The sequence below is a fragment of the Oncorhynchus masou genome, chromosome 13, assembly GCF_036934945.1.
Source record: "Oncorhynchus masou masou isolate Uvic2021 chromosome 13, UVic_Omas_1.1, whole genome shotgun sequence".
Lineage (NCBI taxonomy): Eukaryota > Metazoa > Chordata > Actinopteri > Salmoniformes > Salmonidae > Oncorhynchus > Oncorhynchus masou.
The window spans coordinates 47,899,342-47,924,382 of record NC_088224.1 but is presented as its reverse complement, the minus strand read 5'-3'; the positions used below and the strand labels follow the sequence as shown (position 1 = coordinate 47,924,382).

The window sequence follows — 25,041 nt, the reverse complement described above, 5'->3', positions numbered from 1 at the left end:
CATTGCCTTTAAATTTGAATCATGCTGTAACGTCAAACTTTCAGGACTACGGATTGAATCAAGGCAGCTACTAGTACAGTGCCCGTTGGGCAGTTTAGGGGTTAAGTGTCTTGCTCACAGGTACAACCGCAGGTGATGGCATCTAGGACACTGATGGCAGCAACCCTCAGGCCCACTCTTGAACAGATTTTCCCCTATCACACATGGGATTCCAACCTACCAGTTGCTGGCCCACTCCTCTACCTCTCTATTGGTATGGCATCGCCATAAGCAAGTAAGCATAGTTTTCAGTTACTAATGAACCACCATTATACTATGGCGCAGAGGTCTTCCTGGCCTTGAGGTTTTCCTGATTAGGTAAAAAATTTGTTCAGGTAAAAATGTACTTTCATTCCATTCAGCTACTGAATTAACCCATCCATACAGGAGTTCCTGTCATGCCCTGACCTTAGAGAGACATTGTATTTCTCTATTTGGTTAGGTCAGGGTGTGATGTGGGGTGGGCATTCTATTTTTTGTTTTCGAGGTTTCTTTATTTCTATGTTTTGGCCGGGTATGGTTCTCAATCAGGGACAGCTGTCTATCGTTGTCTCTGATTGGCAATCATACTTAGGTAGCCCTTTTTCCCTCCTTTCAGTGTGGGTAGTTAATATTGTTTGTGGCTCTTAGCCCTGTAAGTTTCACGGTTGTGTCATTCGTTTGTTGGCGACATTTCAAAAATAAAGAAAATGTATGCTCACCATCCTGCACTTTGGTCTACTCCCAACGACACCCGTGACAGAACTACCCACCACCAAAAGGACCAAGCAGCGTGGTCAGGAGGAGAGGACACGACGGAAACCTGAGAGGCAGCCCCAAAATATATTTTTTTGGGGGGGGGCAGATGACGTGGGCGTCGGTGCTGAGGGGTGAGTCCGAGACCGAGGAGGAATTCTTGGACCGTTTGAGCGAGAAGTGGTTGGCAGTGGAGAGGGACGAATGAGTTTGGAGGGGTTGGAGTTTGGAGCAAGACAGTCGCTTTGAGGAGCATGTGACTGGTCAGGCACCGGGTGAAGCGCATGGTGTCTCGAGTGAGCATTCACAGTCCGGTGTGCTCTGTGCCAGGGTCCCGCATTTGCCGGGTGGAAGTGGGCATCCAGCCAGAATGGGTTGTTCCAGCTCTGTGCTCGAGACCCCAGGGCACCTTCACGGCCCAGTGTATCCGATGCCCGCCCCATGCACCAGGCTTCCCGTGTGTCTCTCCAGCCCGGTGAGTCCTGTGCATGCTTCAAGGACCAGGCCTCCTGTGTGTTTCCCCAGCCTGGTGAGTCCTGTGCCTGCGCCCAGAACGAAGCCTCCAGTGATGTTCCATGGCAAGAAGCCTCCAGTGATGATCCATGGCACGAAGCTTCCAGTGATGATCCATGGAACGAAGCCTCCAGTGATGATCCATGGCAAAGAAGCTTCCAGTGATGATCCATGGCAAAGAAGCCTCCAGTGATGATCCATGGCAAAGAAGCCTCCAGTGATGATCCATGGCAAAAAGCCTCCAGTGATGATCCATGGTACGAAGCCTCCAGTGAGGAGTTATGGCATGAAGCCTCCAACGACGGCCTCCAGTCCGGAGCCTCCAGCGACGTCCTTCAGTGCGGAGCCTCCAGCGACGTCCTTCAGTGCAGAGCCCCCAGCGAGGGTGCCCAGTCCGGGCCCGCAACGAGGGTGCCCAGTCTGGGGCCCGCAAAGAGGGTCCCCATTCCGGGGCCCACAACGAGGGTCCCAAGTCCAGGGTCGGCGGCGAGGGTTCCCAGTCCGGGGTCGGCGGCGAGGGTCCCCACACCAGAGGTACCACCAAAGCGGTTTGAGCCAGAGGTGGAGCGGTGTCTACGTCCCGCACCAGAGGCCCTGTAAGCGTAGCCCTGTAAGCTTCACGGTTGTTTCTTTCGTTTGTTGTTTTGTTGGTGACATTTAAAAAATAAAGAAAATGTACGCTTGCCACGTTGCACTTTGGTCTACTTCCAACAACACCCGTGACAGTTCCTCTTTCTCAGACTGTAGTTCCTACCATGACAAAAGAGTAGCCAGCACAAAGGCAAAGCCAGCCCATATAGCGCAAATGCGGTATGATTGGTTGATATAATTTGGCAGTTAAAAAAAAAACTGTCACGGCTTCTGCCGAAGTTGGTGCCTCTCCTTGTTCGGGCGGTGTTCGGCACTCATTGTCACCGGCTTTCTAGCTGCCACCAATCCATGTTTCTGTTTTCCATTTGTTATGTCTTGAGTGTACACACCTGGTTCCCATTTAGTTATTATTATTTCCTTATTTAACCCTCTGGTTCCCATTATGTGTTGTGCGTGACTTGTCCTGTTATGTGTTAGTCTTGTGTGTTAGGGTTTATATTTCCCTACGTGGATATTTTGTACTGTTTATTTTTTCCAGAGTAAAGTACATTATTTTTACTCAGTTCTGTTTTCTGCGCTTGACTCCGTCCTCACCTATATACCACTGACGCTGACATAAACATACATCACATTGAATCTGAAGAGCATGCTTGGGCAGACATGGAAACATGCCAGCATAATTTTCCATTAATTCAATTCAATTTAGGGTTGCAAAATTCAAGCTAGCTTTGGAGTGAGTAACTTTCTCAAAATTCCCAGGTTTTCCAAAAATCTTGGTTGGAGGATTCCCGATGTCCTGCTAATTCCTTTCTGATTACAGGAATATTCCAAACGGGATTTCTGGATTTTGGCAAAGTTACTGGAATTTTGCAACTGTAATTCAATTCAATTCACAATTCAAGTCAATTCAATTCAATTGAATACATCCCCTCAGGGGCATTTTACCCAGCAAAATGGGGATTCCCGGCTATCAGGGCAGACCCATATTTACTTATGGAGTGACATTGGAGTTCCTTCCTGTGTTATGTCTAGGACAATCTGTTCAAACCAGTGTATACTAGAGCAGAACCTTCTGACATATCTCTCCAGTGAGTCACCAGATATGAGGGCCATACCAAGCGATGCATGGCCTCATCCGTGGACAGCCGTTAGGAGTAGTCTTTGCGGGAGGCTTAGCGGCTCGTGCTGTCTGTGTTGCAGAATAAGAAGGGCATGGTAGAGAAAGGCTGACAGAAACAAGGCTGACAGTTCCCCTGTGTACCCGGACAGCGGGCAAACCAGAGAAATATAATCAATGTATTTCTATTGGGCAGAAAGCAGTATATCCAGGAGCCAGAACCATTGTTATGTTATCGAATAGAATAGCAGGGATTGGGTTCGTCTTCGGAGACTGTGTGTGCATGTCTTTGGGTTATATACAGTACGGTATATGCATGAATATCTGTGTGTGTGCGTGTGTGCGTGTGTGTGTGGTTGTGTGTGTACAAAAGTATGCATGCCTATGTATATGTTTTTATATGTGCATCCATGGATGGATGGGCATGCACATGTGTGTGTATCCTCATACCCAGATTCTGGCTATGGCCTCTGTTGTTGCCATTGATGAACAGGAGGGAGTATCCGGAGTAGATGAGGTTGCTGCCCCCTGGGCACTATGGCACATTCTGCTTCTGGCTGTGACGGGTGAATCAGAAGCAGTCCTGTACTGGCACAGCAAATTAGGGACCTTGGGAGCCTTTGGATCCCGGAGTCCCCTGCTCACCTTGGATACCTGAGGAAATAACCCCATAGTCTCTTTTCACAGACCCTCTGCCACAGTGTCTGTTCTTTAAAAAATGACCCTGCCCTGAACTTAGTCACTGTTAACAGCCGGCTACCACCCAGTACGCTACCCTGTACCTTAGAGACTGCTTCCCTACGTATATAGTCATTGAACACTGGTCAATTTAATTAGGTTTACATACTGTTTTACCCACTGTGGATTATAGGAATATATTATATACTGTATTATAGTCCAGGCTCATCCTATATAATTACTGCTTGTCACGCCTTTGCTATTCTTACACTGTCCATATTATCTATACACAGCACCGTTCAAATGTTTGGGGTCCATTAGAATTTTTGGTGCATTAAAATAACATCAAATTGATCAGAAATAGAGTGTAGACATTGTTAATGTTGTAAATGACTATTGTAGCTGGAACCGGCTGATTTTCAATGGAATATCTACATAGGCGTACAGAGGCCCATTATCAGCAACCATCACTCCTGTGTTCCAATGGAACATTGTGTTAGCAAGTTTATCATTTGAAAATGCTAATTGATCATTAGAAAACACTTTTGCAATTATGTTTGCACAGCTGAAAACTGTTGTCCGATTAAAGAAGCAACAAAACTGGCCTTCTTTAGACTAGTTGAGCATCTGGAGCATCAGCATTTGTGGGTTTGATTACAGGCTCAAATGGCCAGAAACAAATAACTTTCTTCTGAAACTCGTCAAGTTTATTCTTGTTCTAAGAAATGAAGGCTATTCCATACGTGAAATTGCCAAGAAACTGAAGATCTCATACAGCGCTGTGTACTACTCCATTTACAGAAAATCTCAAACTGGCTCTAACCAGAATAGAGAGGTAGGAGGCCCCGGTGCACAACTGAGAAAGAGGACAAGTACATTAGAGTGTCTAGTTTGAGAAACAGACTCCTCAAAAGTCCTCAACTGACAGCTTCATTAAATAGTACCCGCAAAACACCAGTTTTAACGTCAACAGTGAAGAGGCGACTCCGGGATGCTGTCATTCTAGGCAGAGTTGCAAAGAAAAAGCCATATCTCAGACTGGTCAATAAAAAAAAAATTAAGAACACAAAATAACACAGACACTGGACAGAGGAACTGTTAGAGCTCCTCTGTCCACATATTTTGCACCTGTGATAACACCTGTGTCAACATTTTTTATTTGATTCTTCTTAGTTTACCTTTTACTTACTTAGCTAGCTGATGCAGCTAATTTAGCCTACTCACAACTTGACTCAAACAGAGAGGAATGCTATTTATGTTAGCTAGCTGGCTAATGCTATCCAACACTGCAACTCTTCCAAGTAAAGGTAAGCTTTCGATTTTATTTAATTTATTGCCATGGTACCTACCGGTGTAACTGCTAAACTGCTTGCTGTACACTGTACTGTGTAACAGTATAACTTTAGACCGTCCCATCGCTCATACCTGGGCGCGAACCAGGGACCCTCTGCACACATCAACAACAGTCACCCACGAAGCATTGTTACCCATCACTCCACAAAAGCCACGGCCCTTGCAGAGCAAGGGGAACTACTACTTCAAGGTCTCAGAGCAAGTGACGTCACCGATTGAAACACTATTTAGCGCGCACCACCGCTAACTAAGCTAGCGTTTCACATCCATTACAACTGCATGATTATACACATGGATTGGTTTGTTGGTTTACTAACGCGTTAGTTCTAGTAGCTATGTTGACTATGATGTTTGCTAATATGGTGTCAGCGAAAGGCTGTGTAGCGGTTAGCATTTTGGTCAAAACAAATCAAGCTTTATTTACACAGCACATTTCAAACATGGAATGCAACACAATGTGCTTCACGGGAAAAAAAACTAATGCAGAACAATGCAAAGAAAAACGGAAATATTTACCACAAACAAAAGTGCACAAAAAAATAAAACAATAACAATAAAAACTGAAACACTATAAAAGAAAAAGAAGGAAAAGTTTAAGATCTGTCCAAAGATTTGGCCCTGCTTATATTCTTTGGCAGGATATTCCAGAGGCTGGAGGCATAATTACTAAAGGCTGGCTCTCCATTCATCTTGGTCCTATTCTTTGGAATAGTTAAACGGCCAGTGCCAGAGGACCTGAGGGACTACTGGGACCTACCAATAGAAGAACCTTAAAACGAAATCTAACTCACAGGCAACCAGTGCAGAAAACTTAAAACCGGTGTAGTGTGTGCTCTCCATCTGGTCTTGGTATGAAGGTTTCGCTTGGAGAGGTTTTTTCGCCAGGTAACAGACAGCTGTTGTGCTGTGCACTGAAGTCCACAAGCGAATGGAAAAGTTGAGAATGAGAGTGCGTAGATGCGAGAAGGAATAATACAACAAGAAAAGTGATGATGCCGTTTGTGATTGCTATGAAAGTGAACTGAGTGTGCCGGTGATCAGAGGATGTATTCATTCCCCTGCTTTTGTTACAAAAGTTTCCTTAAGTGGAAGCAAAAGAAATTAATTTGTCCAATAGAAACTCTTGTTTTAGTGGACTAATGGAATAATGGTTACAAGCCAGATCAGCCAGATGCATGCAAGTGTGCCAGGTGATCTTGGGTCAGTTTCTAATTTCCCCCACCAATGGTTAGGGTTAGGATTTATGGAGAGGAAGCTGATCCTAAATCTGTATCAGGAGGAACTTCACTCGGGAGCGAATACAAACCTGGGAGTGTGCTTCTGTATCTCAAGGCTCTAAATAACTATTTTTGACACCAAATAATACACAATTCAATATGGGCGTTAATTAATTAACTGCTTGTTTTAAGGTGGAGATATGGTTATTCTCTTGCAGTCATACGCAGTGTTCTTGGTTGGTCATCAATCGACAAGGTAATTGAAAAAAACATGCTTATTTTATTTTATAATATACATAATTTAAAACGGCCAAGTTCTATTCACAACAGGTTTCAGTTGGTAAAAAAACAGACATTCCGTAAATACTAGGAATAGATTGTCCACCATCTATGCATTATCCAGACAGAAAAGAGAATAGGCAAAAGAACATTTCGATTTAGAGCAATACAGAAATGGAATACATTAACTGAGCAAACTAGAAACCTTTCAATATATAAATGTAAACATTATTTTAAAACAATTTAAATATAGTATATAGAAATGTTGTGTGACTATAGTAGATGAAGAATCAATATTTTTTAGATTGAGTATTTATTGGGTCATTATGCTAGTATTATGTATGTTTGTAATAGTGTGTTAGTATTATAAATTGTATTTTAGTGTTTAAGGAGTCTTGGAAGTTTAGTCCAAATGGGGACGAAAAGAGATGCAAATCAAATCAAAATCAAATCAACTGCTCATTTGATGATGTTTGTTTTCAGCACAGACATTCATCAATTAGAGATATGAATTAATGTGGTCATGTCTGAATATCCAAATTTGCGTTCTAAGTAGTAGGTTGATAATGTATGTGGAAATATAACAGTATTTAAATGCCAGGATGTCATATTCAATTCAGCTTTTCATCTACATGTAGTAGGAATACGTTGTATGCTATTGAGGAAGATAATCTTATTTTCAGACCCAAGTGTTTTTGACAACAGCTGATAATTCTATAAGGGGGACAGGCTATACAAAAAAGAACAAATGTTGGGAAACAGCGCAATTGTTATGTACTTGAGTGAAGACCCAAAAGCGGTTTTAACAGAAAACAGAGTTCTTTAATGAAAAACAGGAATGGCATAAATCCTCTTCCAACGTAGTCAATGGAACAAAAAGAACGTTAGTATAATGCAGGATGCACCTGCCAGGCAGACTCCGACAGGATAGGACAAGGTGGAAGCAAACGAGACGACAGCTTGCTTCTGGCATCAAAAACACAAACAAGAATCAGACACTGAAAGTAGCAGGAACAGAGAGAGAAATAGAGACCTAATCAGAGGGGGAATAGAGAACAGGTGGGAAAGAGTGAATGAGCTAGTTAGGGGAGATGTAGAACAGCTGAAGAATGAGAGACAGAGAAGGTAACCTAAAAAGACCAGCAGAGAGAGACAGAGTGAAGAGAAAGGACAGGAACAGACATAACAAGACATGACAGCAATTGTGCATTAGATGATACATTCTCAATATGGGTATGTATGCTTTAAATGTTAGATTTATTTATTTTTTATTTCACCTTTATTTAACCAGGTAGGCTAATTGAGAACAAGTTCTCATTTGCAACTGCGACCTGGCCAAGATAAATCGTAGCAATTTGACACATACAACAACACAGAGCTACACATGGAATAAACAAAACATACATTCAATAATACAGTAGAACAAAAGAAAACAAAAAGTCTATATACAGTGAGTGCAAATGTGGTAAGTTAAGGAAATATAGGCCATGGTGGCGAAGTAATTACAATAGAGCAATTAAACACTGGAATGGTAGATCGGCAGAAGATGAATGTGCAGGTAGAGATACTGGGGTGCAAAGGAGCTAAATAAATAAATAAATACCAGTATGGGGATGAGGTAGGTAGATAGGGCTGGGCTGTTTACAGATAGGCTAAGTACAGGTGCAGTGATCTGTAAAATGCTCTGACAGCTGGTGTTTAAAGCTAGAGAGGGAGATGTGAATCTCCAGCTTCAGAGATTTTTGCAATTCGTTCCAGTCATGGGCAGCAGAGAACTGGAAGGAAAGATGACCAAAGGAGGAATTGGCTTTGGGGGTGACCAGTGAGATATACCTGCTGGAGAGCATGCTACGAGTGGGTGCTGCTATGGTGACCAGTGAGCTGAGATAAGGCAGGGCTTTCCTCTCCTCTTTTGACCTCACCCTCTCACCTTCCCCCCCTACTCACAAGGCAGGCAATACGCTCGACCTCATCTTTACTAGATGCTGTTCTTCCACTAACCTCATTGCAACTCCCCTCCAAGTCTCCGACCACTACCTTGTATCCTTTTCCCTCTCGCTCTCATCCAACACTTCCCACACTGCCTCTACTCGGATGGTATCGCGCCGTCCCAACCTTCGCTCTCTCTCCCCCGCTACTCTCTCCTCTTCCATCCTATCATCTCTTCCCTCTGCTCATACCTTCTCCAACCTATCTCCTGATTCTGCCTCCTCAACCCTCCTCTCTTCCCTTTCTGCATCCTTTGACTCTCTATGTCCCCTATCCTCCAGGCCGGCTCGGTCCTCCCCTCCCGCTCCGTGGCTCGACGACTCATTGCGAGCTCACAGAACAGTGCTCCGGGCAGCCGAGCGGAAATGGAGGAAAACTCGCCTCCCTGCGGACCTGGCATCCTTTCACTCCCTCCTCTCTACATTTTCCTCCTCTGTCTCTGCTGCTAAAGCCACTTTCTTCCACTCCAAGCATCTGCCTCTAACCCTAGGAAGCTCTTTGCCACCTTCTCCTCCCTCCTGAATCCTCCTCCCCCTCCCCCCCCTCCTCCCTCTCTGCAGATGACTTCGTCAACCATTTTGAAAAGAAGGTCGACGACATCCGATCCTCGTTTGCTAAGTCAAACGACACCGCTGGTTCTGCTCACACTGCCCTACCCTGTGCTCTGACCTCTTTCTCCCCTCTCTCTCCAGATGAAATCTCGCTTCTTGTGACGGCCAGCCGCCCAACAACCTGCCCGCTTGACCCTATCCCCTCCTCTCTTCTCCAGACCATTTCCGGAGACCTTCTCCCTTACCTCACCTCGCTCATCAACTCATCCCTGACCGCTGGCTACATCCCTTCCGTCTTCAAGAGAGCGAGAGTTGCACCCCTTCTGAAAAAACCTACACTCGATCCCTCCGATGTCAACAACTACAGACCAGTATCCCTTCTTTCTTTTCTCTCCAAAACTCTTGAACGTGCCGTCCTTGGCCAGCTCTCCCGCTATCTCTCTCAGAATGACCTTCTTGATCCAAATCAGTCAGGTTTCAAGACTAGTCATTCAACTGAGACTGCTCTTCTCTGTATCACGGAGGCGCTCCGCACTGCTAAAGCTAACTCTCTCTCCTCTGCTCTCATCCTTCTAGACCTATCGGCTGCCTTCGACACTGTGAACCATCAGATCCTCCTCTCCACCCTCTCCGAGTTGGGCATCTCCGGTGCGGCCCACGCTTGGATTGCGTCCTACCTGACAGGTCGCTCCTACCAGGTGGCGTGGCGAGAATCTGTCTCCTCGCCACGCGCTCTCACCACTGGTGTCCCCCAGGGCTCTGTTCTAGGCCCTCTCCTATTCTCGCTATACACCAAGTCACTTGGCTCTGTCATAACCTCACATGGTCTCTCCTATCATTGCTATGCAGACGACACACAATTAATCTTCTCCTTTCCCCCTTCTGATGACCAGGTGGCGAATCGCATCTCTGCATGTCTGGCAGACATATCAGTGTGGATGACGGATCACCACCTCAAGCTGAAACTCGGCAAGACGGAGGTGCTCTTCCTCCCGGCATCCGCTACAAGACCATGGTGCTTGCCTACGGAGCTGTGAGGGGAACGGCACCGCAGTACCTCCAGGCTCTGATCAGGCCCTACACCCAAACAAGGGCACTGCGTTCATCCACCTCTGGCCTGCTCGCCTCCCTACCACTGAGGAAGTACAGTTCCCGCTCAGCCCAGTCAAAACTGTTCGCTGCTCTGGCCCCCCAATGGTGGAACAAACTCCCTCACGACGCCAGGACAGCGGAGTCAATCACCACCTTCCGGAGACACCTGAAACCCCACCTCTTCAAGGAATACCTAGGATAGGATAAAGCAATCCTTCTCACCCCCCTTAAATGATTTAGATGCACTATTGTAAAGTGGCTGTTCCACTGATGTCAGAAGGTGAATTCACCAATTTGTAAGTCGCTCTGGATAAGAGCGTCTGCTAAATGACTTAAATGTAAATGTAAAATGTAAATGCTTTACCTAGCAGAGACTTGTAGATAACCTGTAGCCAGTGGGTTTGGCAATCATTTGAGAAACCAAGGCTGTCGAGTCTACCAATAAGAATGTTGTGATTGACAGAGTCGAAAGCCTTGGCCAGGTCGATGAATACGGCTGCACAGTAATGTCTCTTATCAATGGCGGTTATGATGTCGTTTAGAACCTTGAGCGTGGCTGAGGTGCACCCATGACCAGCTCTGAAACCAGATTGCATAGCGGAGAAGGTATGGTGGGATTCGAAAGGGTCAGTAATCTGTTTGTTAACTTGGCTTTAGAAGACCTCAGAAAGACAGGGTAGGATAGATATAGGTCTGTAGCAGTTTGGGTCTAGAGTGTCACCCCCTTTGAAGAGGGGGATGACCGCGGCAGCTTTCCAATCTTTGGGAATCTCAGACGATACGAAAGAGAGGTTGAACAGGCTAGTAATAAGGGTTGCAACAATTTTGGCAGATCATTTTAGAAAGAGAGGGTCCAGATTGTCTATCCCGGCTGATTTGTAGGGGTCCAGATTTTGCAGCTCTTTCAGAACATCGGCTATCTGGATTTGGGTAAAGGAGAAATGATGGGGGCTTTGGCGGGTTGCTGTGGAGGGTGCCGGGCAGTTGACCGGGGTAGGGGGAGCGATGTGAAAAGCATGGCCAGCCGTAGAGAAATGCTTATTGAAATTCTCAATTAGAGCGGATTTATCGGTGGTGACAATGTTTTCTAGCCTCAGAGCAGTGGGCAGCTGGGAGGAGGTGCTCTTATTCTCCATGGACTTTACAGTGTCCCAGAACTTTTTTGAGTTAGTACTACAGGATGCAAATTTCTGTTTGAAAAAACTTGCCTTAGCTTTTCTAACTGCTTGTGTATATTTGTTCCTAACTTCCCTGAAAAGTTGCATATCACAGGGGCTATTCAATGCTACTGCAGAACGCCACAGGATGTTTTGGTACTGGTCAAGGGCAGACAGGTCTGGCATGAACCAATGACTATATCTATTCCTAGTTCTACATTTTTTGAGAGGGGCATGCTTATTTAAGATGGTGAGGAAGGCACTTTTAAAGAATAGCTAGGCATCATCTACTGACGGGATGAGGTCAATGTCATTCCAGGATACCCCGGTCAGGTTGATTAGAAAGGCCTGCTCGCATAAGTGTTTCAGGGAGCGTTTGACAGTGATGAGGGGTGGTCGCTTGGTCGCAGACCCATTACGGATGCAAGCAATGAGGCAGTGATCGCTGAGATCTTGATTGAAAACAGAAGAGGTGTATTTGGAGGGCGAATTAGTTAGGATGACATCTATGAGGGTGCCCGTGTTTACTGATTTGGGGTTGTACCTGGTAGGTTGATTGATAATTTGTGTGAGATTGAGGGCATCAAGCTTAGTTTGTAGGATGGCCGGGGCACCTGGGGGGTGGGAGTGGAGCTAGGCACTGCAGGACCTAGATTAACCTCCACATCACCAGAGGAACAGAGGAGAAGTAGGATAAGGGTACGGCTAAAGACTATACGAACTGGCCGTCTAGCACGTTCAGTTTAGCAGTTAGCAGACCGGGTTAGCAAGCAAGCAGATAGCAGGGGAAAGTTAGCCTTTGGGGGGGGTCGTCGCGATGGTGGTAAGACTGTTTTTGCCTCTTCGTGCAGTGACGTCGATAGACCAGTCGTGGAATTAGTAGGGTTCCAAGTAGCTCTAGGTAGCAAGCAGGCCGATATTGTAGCCCAGGAGCATGCTTCGGTGGTAGCACAGGAGCACTGTCCGGGCTAGCTTCAAGCTAAATTGGTGCTTGCTCTGGGATGGAAACGCTAGCCAGGAGTGGTCCTCCCGGATTGCAGTTAGCTAATTGTGAAGATCCAGATGAAAATGTTCAGTTTGTGGTAGGAATCCGGGGATAAAAATAACAGGTCCGTTATAGTCTGGTTAGAGTCACGTAGAGTCACGAGCTGAAGGTTAGCTGATGACCGCTGGCAATGGTTTGCTGACTAATATCTGGTAGTTAGCTGGCTAGCTTCAGTTGAGGGATTCCAGATCCGAAGTAAATATAAATACTTTAGGGGGAAAAAAGCAGATCCACACCACATTGGGTGAGGCGGGTTGCAGGAGAGTATTTAGATGAGGTTTAGCAAAATATTTTAAAGGATATGCGACGAAAAATATGTAAAACGATATATACAAGGGACACGGCAGGACAAAGACGTCTTGACTGCTACGCCATCTTAGAATTACAAATACCAGGATGTCATATTCAATTCGGCTTTTCATCTACATGTACTAGGAATACGTTGTATGCTATTGAGGAAGAGAATCTTATTTTCAGACCCAAGTGTTTTTGACAACAGCTGATAATTCTATAAGGGGGACAGGCTATACCAAAATGAACAAATGTCGCGAAACCGCACAATTGTGCATTAGATGCAAGTTCTCAATATGGGTGAGCCCAATACAGTATGTTGATATTTAGTACAGTATGTTGATATTTGCTTACTGAATATATTTAGTCATGACTGTCCTGTGAGGATCAGAATGGGTCATATCAGACTGGAGGGGATGGCAGTAACGAGGCCTCTCTCGCCCACAGAGGGGGGGGAAGGGAGTTACTGGATGGTCGACAGTTCACACCCTGTTGTAAATTACAGCAGGGGCCTTTTTCTCTCCTCCAGTATGAACAAAAGGAATGCCTTTGTTAAAAGTGGATACTGGAACAATAAATCTATCATAAGAATGTGGGGAATGGTCAGTGGGGAGCTATAGAAAACTAATGTCATATTGGTTTTTATTTTGTGATGTCATTACAAATTGTGATTTTAGGAGGTGTAAGAGAATCTATCTCCTATACACTGTTCATATTAAGTAGCCACTCCCCAAGTGAGGTCAGAGAGCGTGTCAGACTGACAGAACTGTCCCTTTTGTTCAGAGTGCATAAAAGGATTGCCAACAAGGATTAATATTAGACCAGGAAAGGCCTGGTTCGGACAGAGATAAACGGCGAACAAAGGCACTCACACGAAAATAAATCAATGATTTCTTATTGAAAACAGGTGGCGGTTCATGAGAAAAGTATATGATTAACATGAGAATAGTTCTGAAATGTGTAAACGATAAGTGTCCCTCTCTCTCTGTCACCCCCCCTCGCCGTTGTAACAAGCCATCATATTGTGTCAGTCCACTAGGGACTGTTGTCTCATGTAAAGGGTGTATGTTACTTCTGTGTTATTATTTAGTTAGCTAGTAAATAAATAATTAAACCAATGTGTGTAGTACTGAATCATGAGTAAGGCTGCGGCTTTTACAGATGCATGAGGTTACGACTGTTCAGAATGAAGATATGATAAGAGGTAATGTTTAATACGTTGACTGTTTTTTGGATGTGATAGGTAAAGACCTTTAGAGATGAATTCAGGTAACTCTTTAAACAATCTCGTCCGTGGTGCCCCAAATCCTAATGAGTTAATTGTTACATGATTAATTTAATCAGGTAACAATTAAACGTAGTTCATTGATTAAATAAATAACAGTCATCAGATTAACGAAAGGTTGGCCTTTCAGTCCTGGCTATCCAGGGACCCTTTCAGTCCAATCGCTCACAGGAACTCCTGGATCCCCGGGTGAGCCCACAGGCCCCCTGTTTCCTGGGGACATGGGACCTTTCTCCCCCTTGGGCTATGTAGAGCCTGGTATACCATAGGGACCCTACAGATCCAAAGACATAAAAGGACATGACCCCCCCAAAAAATCATTAGAATAAAATCTCCCCATACAATGTAAAACCGCCTTGACAAAAAGTACTGTAATGTAAATTGTAATGATGGACGTTGCCATTTTCCAAGTATGTACAGTATATTTAAGAATACATCTGGATGTTAGTCATATGGATGTGAATATGGACAAAATCTATCATTACCCCAACAATGTCCACTTTGACCGCATTAGTTTCAATATCTCACGCCAATATCTCTGCCTCAGAATGTCCGATCCTCACAAAGTAAAGTGCTTATTGTTCAGAAGTGTCTTTGAGTAGTTTGAGAGGTTTACACTGTCTGAGAAAATTATGCACATGCTTTTACTGTATATATGCATTGTTAAAGCCTAAAAGTATAATTATTATGCCAAAAGTAACTATAATCCAAAGTATGTATAAATGATTAAATTGTCAGTCTGTATCGATATACTCAGTAAATTTGGCGAGAATCTATGGCCACACATTTTACCCCTTAGAAATGGCATTACAGTTTCAATATCTCTGGCCCAGAAAGTCAGATTCTTACAGGGTAAAGTTATTTTGGTTCAGTAGGGTCTCCCGCAGTTTTCTGATAGGGTCTATCATCTAAGAATGATCCTTAGTGGGCTAAGGACCACAACTGTAGCTGAACACATTTGAATTTTCATATTTTCTGTATATTTGAATGTCTTAAAGCATAATAACTGTATGAAAAGTAACTATTAATGCATCCATTCCATAGTCTGTTTATGTTTGATAATTTTTGTTCAGAATTAAAGTTATTTTCCCTAAACCGATTACTATTTCCATTATATCAATTTTCATCAGATTTGACCTTTTACACCTTGAACATTGCCTTAAAAGTCTAAATTAAACTTTGTCTATCATCCCAACATTGTTTGATTTAGCATTGATGAAAGCCTTTAACAAGGAAATAGATTTTAAGCATTCAATCCAGATTGACTGATCTACTAAAAAGGATAATAGATCAATAGCTAGGAATAATGCCTTTTTCCTGACCATGTGACCTAACATGGAAAAACTCAGGGCCATAGTAATATACCTTTGGTCACCCGGTCAGACAAAATTCATGGGCTTAGTCATTGTATGACATGACATGGCATAAAAGAGCTGTTGTTATGTCCATGTATTGGTGTTACCAATACATTGTGACGCTGAATGCGGTGCAAGTCCTGCCTCTCCCATCTCCTCATTGGTTTATAGAAGCAGATACCCAAAGAAGATGAACCGAGTTTGGTCGATCATCATGGTAACTATGAAAGTTAGATGCCAATCGCCATATAAAGTCCAAAGAAGAAAAAGCCTGGAAGGAGGAGAGATGACTTAAAAACGATTCGGTTGACCGTTTTGTGTGTGGATTAATTGTCGGAGTAGAGGACCTTGTGCATTTCAGGTAAAATCATGGCAGAGATGAGAACAGTATTTGAATATCCGGTATCTGGGAGAAAGGCGGCCAGTAAACTGCTTGATTTAAGTCAAAACTCCCGTACTGTGGTAGGCTACGCTGTTGATTTTCGCACATTGGCCGCCGAGAGTGCCTGGAATCCGGAGACTCTTTCAATACTTTCCTGCACAGATTATCTGAGGATGTAAAGGATGAGCTAGCTCTTGGGAATTATCGGTGGACCTCGACTCCCTTATCGCCTTAACCATCAAAATCAATGGACGACTAAGGGAACATAGGAGTGAGAGGAGGTCTGGTCTCGGGCACACTCGTGTACCCACTATGGCTCGTTCACCTTTGAGGGAATCAGGAAGTTTTCAAAGGCAGCTTTTCTGAGAGGATTCGAAGCCACCCGAGCCGTCTCGTGAATCTATGATAGGTGAGTTGGATACTCCTGGGCCAATGCAGTTGGGAAGAGCTAGGTTGTCCTCACGGAGGATGAACGGTTACTGTTGTCAGTACTGTGGAAAGGCAGGACATTTTATAGCTACCTGTCCTATTAGGAAACCCTTGTCTCTAGTGGGTACCAGTACTATGGTGAATCAGACTGGGAGATACCTAATTCCCATCACCGCACACCCTTTGTTGTGCTTGTGCTGCTGTGGGAAGACCAATCCAAGTCTCCGAGTGCTCATTGACTCTGGGGCTGATGAATGTCTTATGGATGCCACGATAGCTTTGGAGCTTGGTATTCCCACTCAGCCTCTCTCTGTGCCCATGTGCTGCTCTATAGGGGAAGTAACCCATAGCCCATTCAATTACGGGTTTCTGGTAACCACAGTGAGACCATACAGTTCCTCCTCATTGCATCTCCCCATGTTCCAGTCGTTTTGGAATTTTCCTGGCTACAAAAACACAATCCTGTGATTGACTGGACCACAAGCTCCATCCTGGGTTGGAGTCCTTTTTGTCATTCCCATTGCCTTCAAGCAGCACAGCCTTTCCCATGTTGTCTTCCTCAGGACGTTAGCAAGACTGTGGATGTCTCTGCCATTCCCACTGAGTACCATGACCTCCTGGAGGTCTACAGTAAGGCACGTGCTAATTCCCTCCCCCCATACTGTCCTTATGACTGTGCCATTGATCTTCTCCCAGGCACTACACCACCTCGGAGTCAGTTGTATTCTCTGTCCAGACCAGAGACCAAATCTATGGAGGAGTACAGAGGAGTGTCTGGTGACTGGGGCCGTCCGTCTGTCTGCGAGCCAAACAAGACCTGGAAACCACCCTGAGATGCCTGGTCTCAACCAATCCCACAACCTGGAGACGACAACTGGTTTGGGTGGAGTATGCCCGGAACACCCTTCCTGGAACAAGAACAGGAGATTAGCGTATCCTCTGCCCAGATATTTGTCTGTCGCTGTACCTGTAGAAGAGCCAGGGGGGCTGTTCTCATGACCAGCTCCAGGTATCGTCGACAAGTGGACCATCGCCGGACTCCAGCTCCCTGCTACCGCATTGGACAGAGGGTATGGCTGTCCACACGGGACCTGCCCCTTCGGGTAGAGTCCCGCAAACTGTCCCCTCGTTTCATTGGTCCTTTTCTCATCTCCAGAGTCTTGTGTTACCCCGTACCCTCCGTATTTACCCTACCTTCCATTTGTCTAAGATTAAGCCTGTGTCTAACTGTTCTTTGTCTTCTGCCTCCCCCACCCTGTGTCATTGATGGTCATCCGGCCTACACATGAAAACATCTCCTGGGTGTTTGACCACAGGGCAGGGGTTTCCAGCACCTGGTTGACTGGGAGGGTTACTGCCCGGAGGAGCGGTGCTGGGTTCCCACGAGAGACATCCTGGACCCAGCCCTCATCACTGACATCCACCGCCGACACCCCGGTCAACCTGCATCTGGGTCTCGCCTTGTGCAACGATACAAATAACTCAATGTTTATATCCCAGGACAAATTTGCCAGGAACAGCAAGCTACCGAAATAAGACAAATTAGCTAGCAACTGCAAGTTAGTTAGCTAAATTGCCATAAATGTTTAATGCTTTTCGACCTGTCCCCAAATTAATTTAATTGGTTCAGAGTTTGTTTTGATATTTTAACTTCTTGAAACTCCCCAACCCGGATCCGGGTTTGTGACTAAGCCTCAGGCTCATTAGCATAACGCAACGTTAACGATTTCTGAAAATCGCAAATAAAATTAAAATAATGCGTTTGCTCTCAAGCTTAGCCTTTTCTTAACAACACTGTCATCTCAGATTTTCAAAATATGCTTTTGAACCATAGAAATTGACTAATTTGTGTAAGAGTATGCAAAGCTAGCATAGCATTTTGTGTAGCATGTAGCACGCAACATTTTCACAAAAGCCAGATAACCAAATAAATAAAATCATTTACCTTTGAAGAGCTTCTGATGTTTTCAATGAGGAGACTCTCAGCCACATACCAGATGCGCAGTGTTTCCTGAAAGCGTCTGTGTGTAGGAGAAATCGTTCCATTTTCTACATTGCGCCTGGCTACCGAAACGAACCGAAAATGCAGTCACCTACAACGTGAAACTTTTTCCGGATTAACTACATAATATCGACCGAAACATGGCAAACGTTGTTTGGAATCAATCCTCAAGGTGTTTTTTCACATATCTCTTCATTGACATGCAGTTCGTGGAAGCTTGCTTTCCTCTCTGTGTCCCATGGAAAAATACTGGCAGGTGACTTTTGCGCACCAATTTCGGCGCAGGACACCGGGCGGACACGTGGTAAATGTGGTCTCTTATGGTCAATCTTCCAATGATCGGCCTACAAATACGTCACAATGCTGCAGACACCTTGGGGAAACGACAGAAAGGGTTGATTCATTCCTCTTGCGTTCACAGCCATATAAGGAGATCATGAAAGACAGAGCCTCAAAAATCCTTGTCATTTCCTGGATGCCATCTCATCTTGGTTTTGCCTGAAGCTCACGTTAAAGGGCACGCACAGAGAAGATCTTTGTATTTCTGGACACGTCAGAGTGTTTTCTTTCGAACAGTAGCAATTATATGCATAGTCGAGCATCTTTTTGTGACAAAATATCTTGTTTAAAACAGGAACGTTTTTCATCCAAAAATGAAATAGCGCCACCATAGATGTAAGAGGTTAACCTGTGTGGGGGGACGGTGCTAAGAGAGACATAACGACAGGCAGGAAGTGGTTGTGGTTGTTCAGTGGTTCTTGCCTGTGAAGCATCAAAGTAACTTGAGCTCTCATTGCCCCAGCGACAGCTCAATGTACACAAATCAAGTCAAAATGAGATTTTATTCATAAAGCCCTAAACAGTGAAATGTAAAAACAAACAATGGTATGTGCTTTACTGTAACCCAGCCTATAAAACATACACTCCATGAAACAAAGCAAAAAACAAACTGTTACATTTGTCAAAAAGACTGAACCCCTAACTTTTACCTCACATGACAGTTGCAAACTGCACCTTCAATTCCATATCCTTATTCCTGTACTGCTCTTTTAAAGAAGAACGTATTTGTAACTGAATATACATATTCTCTGAACCAGCCTCTATCTCCTGGTTGTCCTGGGATGCCTTTGATGCCTTTAGGACCAGGTGGTCCAGGGTTGCCTCTCAACAGATCAGTGCAGAGACCTCACTGGGAAAAAACACCTTCAATGAAAATTGTAACAACATCATATTGCAATGAACTTAAGAACAAATTCTTATTTTCAATGACGGCCTAGAAACGGTGGGTTAACTCTCTCGTTCAGGGGCAGAACGACAGATTTTCACCTTGTCAGCTCGGCAGATGCATTCTTACAACCTTACAGTTAACTAGTCCAACGCAATAATGACCTGCCTCTCTCTCGTTGCACTCCACAAGGAGACTGCCTGTTACGCAAGTGCAGTAAGCCAAGGTAAGTTGCTAGCTAGCATTAAACTTATCTTATAAAAAACAATCAATCATAATCACTAGTTAACTACACATGGTTGATGATATTACTAGATATTATCTAGCGTGTCCTGCGTTGCATATAATCTGACTCAGCATACAAGCAGGCGCATAAACATTCATTCAAACAGCACTCTCGAGCGTTTTGCCAGCAGCTCTTTGTTGTGCGTCAAGCATTGCTCTGTTTATGACTTCAAGCCTATCAACTCCCGAGATGAGGCTGGTGTAACCGAAGTGAAATGGCTGGCTAGTTAGCGCGCGCTAATAGCGCTTAAAACTTCACTCGCTCTGAGCCTTGGGGTGGTTGTTTCCCTTGCTCTGCATCGGTAACGCTGCTTCGTTGTGGTGGCTGTCGTCGTTGTGTTGCTGGTTCGAACCCAGGGAGGAGCGAGGAGAGGGACGGAAGCTATACTGTTACACTGGCAATACTAAAGTGACGATAAGAACATCTAATAGTCAACGGTTAATTAAATACAAATGGTATAGAGGGAAATAGTCCTATAATTCCTATAATAACTGCAACCTAAAACTTCTTACCTGGGAATATTGAAGACTCATGTTAAAAGGAACCACCAGCTTTCATATGTTTTCATGTTCTGAGCAAGGAACTGAAACGTTAGCTTTCTTACATAGCACATATTGCACTTTAACTTTCTTCTCCAACACTTTGTTTTTGCATTATTTAAACCAAATTGAACATGTTTCATTTTTTACTTGAGGCTAAATGGATTTTATTGATGTATTATATTAAGTTAAAATAAGTGTTCTTCGGTATTGTTGTAATTGTCATTATTACAAATACATTAAAAAAAATATATAAAAATATTTTAAAAAACGGCAGATTAATCGGTATCGTTTTTTTTGGTCCTCCAATAATCAGCATCGACGTTGAAAAATCATAATCGGGTGACCTCTACTTGCAAGCACAGCTTTTGAGGCATCAAAAGCTCGCAACTCTAAGAGCCCTGACCACTCGGTTTTGAAGTTTGACCAGGAGCACTCACTCCAGTTAGAGGGTGTATTATCAGGTATTGGAGCGTTGAGAGATGACGCACAACAACAGTTTCTACCACGAAACCATGATTCCAATATCCTCCGCGGTCGAAATAACTGTAAGCCATCAAAACGAATACCGCTATAATCGACCTGTTCACTACGTTCCTGCACCCAACCCACACAAAGTGTCAGAGCACAAGGGAAACAAAGGGTTGAAACATGATCAAAACGTAGACCAATGTTCTCCAGAAGCTCCACTATGTGAAGAACTAAAACGAGAAACATTTGAGAAAAGGGTAAAAGATAAGTCACAAGGACGAGACGGGGAATTACCGGACACCAGGTCCGCAGGAATTAACACCCATAGCAAGGACGTTAAAATTCAAATCTCTCCCGCTCTCACTCGAGACCCTATCCAGGGCCTGCTTGATCAAGAAATGGGCTTTGTCTATAGACTCTATAGGTTGCGAAGAAAAAGGTCAAACGCTTCGTAAAGCCAAGCCCACTCAAAATCTGAAAAGTCAATCTGCTTCCACCTTAAACAGAATTGACACATCACGTCATTGCGAATGACCACTCCACTTTGTGGGGAATATGTCCACTAAACACGAATCGAACATACCTGGAAACAGTCCTGGAGGACTGCTTAACTTGTCATGTGCTAATTGATTCGGGTGCGACAATATCACTCATCTCTCAAACATTGTTCAATGATCTCAAAAGAGCTTTGAAGCCAACTAAACGTTGGTTAAAGGTGGAACGATGCGACACTACACTTCGAGGGGTCATTCAGACTACCTCGCCTCTCACATTGAGAGTCATGCTGAAACTACACTTCAAGGACGTAACGCTCGTCCACCCTGTGTATGTTACCAGCCTCGAAACTGTACCCCTGCTACTTGGAGCAGAATTGATGGATCGGTTACTCCCATTGATGGATTGGAAAACCAACAGGCTACAGTGCCTTCTCCACCAACCACACTGTCGCCCACTAACGCTAACTGCAACGCAGTCATTCACGAGGGGTCTGTCGAAAGCACCCCCTGGGAAAAAGTCGTTTAGAAACCTCTTGGGGCAGAATCTAATCCAAGGAGATATTACGATATCTCGACACATTCCATCAGCCAATCTGATTGAAAATTATTTTCATGATTTCGAGCCAGCTGTCTCTGTGAATGAGCAACTTCCCTCCTCCTTGCAGTCGTGCAATACGGTTGTTGAGATGAACTTCTCTTGCCCTTTGGACACTTCCGCAAGCACTGCGACCGTCTCAGCAAGAAAAACGTCGATGCGCAGAGTATACTCTGCTTCCGATGATACACCTTCCGCTTTGTGGGGGACTGTCAACCCTTACAATGACACTAATGGCATCAGTCCAGCAACTGACCTGATGACTCCCACTGGAGTCCCACCAGATGACTCCCACACTCCCCCACCCCAACCACACAACAAGGTAATTAGTTAATTAGCGTGCAAGGGGCTCTCTTTCTGGAGTAGGGTTAATAAATAAAATATAGTCAAACACAGATTTAGAGCAGGATGGTGTTACGCCACTTACCTTACTGCCTTTAACTCCATCACAGTTACAGCGACAGCTACATGCCTGGGGACAAACAGAACAGTCAGTTTCACACACCCAACTCACTAAGTTGTCCTGAATTTAACATGGAATGGCAGCCCTCTGGGTAAAACACTAATGTAACATACAGGTGACGTTGATATAACCTTAGTTAAATGTATTTTTCCCAGTGGAGAAGACTTTTAAATATCACTGGAAGTGCTAAAGCCTTTAACGTGTTTGGAAGTGTGCTGGTTACACTGATGGCTAGTCTATGTTTACTCGGTATTTTAGAAAATCCTCTCACACATCCTTTAACAAGTATCTACAACAGACCTATTGAGCAGACAGAAATGCAAGGCATTCCTCGCCAAACACGTCATTCTATGGTATCCCGAGTCCCCACAGCTCACACCCCAAGTCCCCACAGCATTGAATACTGTATAATATTCTGTCAATTGTCTTCTACTACTTGGCCTGTGAGAGCAAGTCATTGTGTGGGTGTTTGAGCTGATTATACACAGCTCTGTAAAGAACAGACAATCTTCATTATGCCTGGAGAGGCATTTAACCAATAACTTTGCAATAATTATCCTATATTGTGAAATAGTCCTATATTCGACATCTTGAACACTCACATTGAGTCAATAATAGTCTCACAAGTTGTACGTGCAAACCCACCCAGAAACCTCAGGAGTTCTGATCTGCCATGCTCAGGATGCCATGTCGACCTGAAACATGTCAAATCCCAGACATTCTTATCTCAGGTGAGTACCTTTCTGAAGTAGGTCAGACACAACAAGAATGCATGATAATCTTAAATCAAGTTAGAGCTGCTGGTTTGATTTGCCTTGTTTTTCCTTGTTTCCCAATGTAACAGAATATCCCTTTGTTGACTGACTGTTGCGTGTTCCTAATGAATGAGATTGTCTGTGCAGGAAGAGGGAAAGAGATATGTGGGGAGATGAAATAGACACTCTGTCCACAAGGGTTGTTTGGGTTTCTGACGGCATGCAACACAAATGGAGCAGGGGTGGTAGGGGGCTGGGTGGAGGGAGCAGGGGCGGACTTAGTGATTTAGAGGCTCCAGGCAGAGGCCTGTCTGAGGCCCCCTCCCTCCCCTTGTGTGTGCACCATTTTTTAAATAGGTTTTTATTATAAAGACATGTAATTTAATTGTAAAAATGTATTACAGTTTAATGTGGCAAGAACACAACCAGTCATGATGTTTTCATCTGATTGTCATACAAATCACTTCAAAAAGTAGGTAACCTTTGCACGTTCATCCAAAATAATTCCAGCATCCGAAAATTGTACTGTGCACCCAGCAACTTGCCTTCAATTTGCAAGTGGCTGAAACTATCTCAACGGAGAAAGCATCCCTGTAACGAATCTCTTCTTCATCTGAGGAAGAGTAAGAAGGATCGGACCAATATGCAGCGTGGTAAGTGTTTGTCATGTTTTAATAGAACAAACTGAACACTACACAAAATAATAACGAAAAGAAAACAAAACAGTTCTGCCAGGTGAACAGACACTAAACAGAAATTAAACACCCACAACCAAAATGGGGAAAACAGGCTACCTAAATATGATTCTCAATCAGAGACAACGAACGACACCTGCCTCTGATTGAGAACCATACTAGGCCAAACACTTAGAAATATAACAACATAGACTACCCGCCCCAACTCACGCCCTGTCCAACCTAACACAAAGACATAAAAAAGGAACTAAGGTCAGAACGTGACAGTACCCCCCCCCAAAGGTGTGGATTCCGGCCGCAAAACCTGAACCTATAGGGGAGGGTCTGTGTGGGCGTCTGTCCGCGTTTGCGGCTCTGGCGCGGGACGTGGACCCCACTCAACCATAGTCTTTGCCCGCTTAAGTGGCACATTTGGAGCGGCAACCCTCGCCGCCGACCTCGGACTGGGGAACCGAATAGATGGGAGACTCCGGCAGCGCTGGACAAGTGGGAGACTCCAGCAGCGCCGTAGTGAAGGGCGACTCCGGGAGCTCCTGACTGACGGGCGGCTCCGGCTGCTCAGGACAGACGGGCGGCTCCGGCCGCTCAGGACAGACGGGCGGCTCCGGCCGCTCAGGACAGACGGGCGGCTCTGGCCGCTCAGGACAGACGGGCGGCTCTGGCTGCTCAGGACAGACGGGCGGCTCTGGCCGCTCAGGACAGACGGGCGGCTCTGGCCGCTAAAGGACAGACGGGCGGCGCTGGCCGCTAAAGGACAGACGGGCGGCTCTGGCCGCTAAAGGACAGACGGGCGGCTCTGGCCGCTCAGGACAGACGGGCTGCTCTGGCAGCTCAGGACAGACGGGCGAACCTGGAGGGAGGAGACAGAGAGACAGCCTGGTGCGTGTCGCTTCCACAGGACCCACCAGGCTGGGGAGGCCTGGTGCGTGGAGGAGGCACCGGATGGACCGGGCTGTGGAGGAGCACTGGAGCTCTGGTGCGCACCCTTGGCACCACTCCTCCAGGCTGGATGACCACTTTAGCCCGGACCATCCAGAGTGCAGGCACTGTTTGAACCGGGCTGTGGGTCAGCACCGGAGATCTGGTGCATACCACTCGCACCTCTCCCTTAGGCTCAATGCCCACCTTCGCCCGGCACGGGCGGAGCGCAGGCATAGGGCGCACTGCACCCTCCCAGCGCCCCGGAGACACAGCACGCAGCGCCGGCGCAGGATACCCTGGGCCGAAACGGCGTACCGGAGACCAAACACGCTGGGCCGGCACAATACGTCCTGGCTGGATGCCCACTCTCGCATGGCACTTGCGGGGGGCTGGCCTATAACGCTCTGGGCTATGAGCGCGTACTGGCGACACCATGCGCACCACTGCATAACACGTTGTCTGACCAGTACAACGCTGCTTTCGGTAAGCACAAG

General features: G+C 45.3%; 1 protein-coding gene across 1 annotated transcript in view; it reads right to left on the bottom strand.

Moving 5' to 3' along the window:
* LOC135553345 (collagen alpha-1(IV) chain-like) overlaps positions 1-25,041 on the bottom strand; it is a 52,126-nt gene that overhangs the window by 8,077 nt on the left and 19,008 nt on the right. The window contains exons 5-6 of the mRNA XM_064985496.1: positions 22,141-22,185; positions 3,446-3,649 (exon numbers count right to left, since the gene is read on the bottom strand). Coding sequence (XP_064841568.1) covers positions 3,446-3,649; positions 22,141-22,185 — 249 coding nt within the window. The remainder of the gene's footprint in view (positions 1-3,445; positions 3,650-22,140; positions 22,186-25,041) is intronic.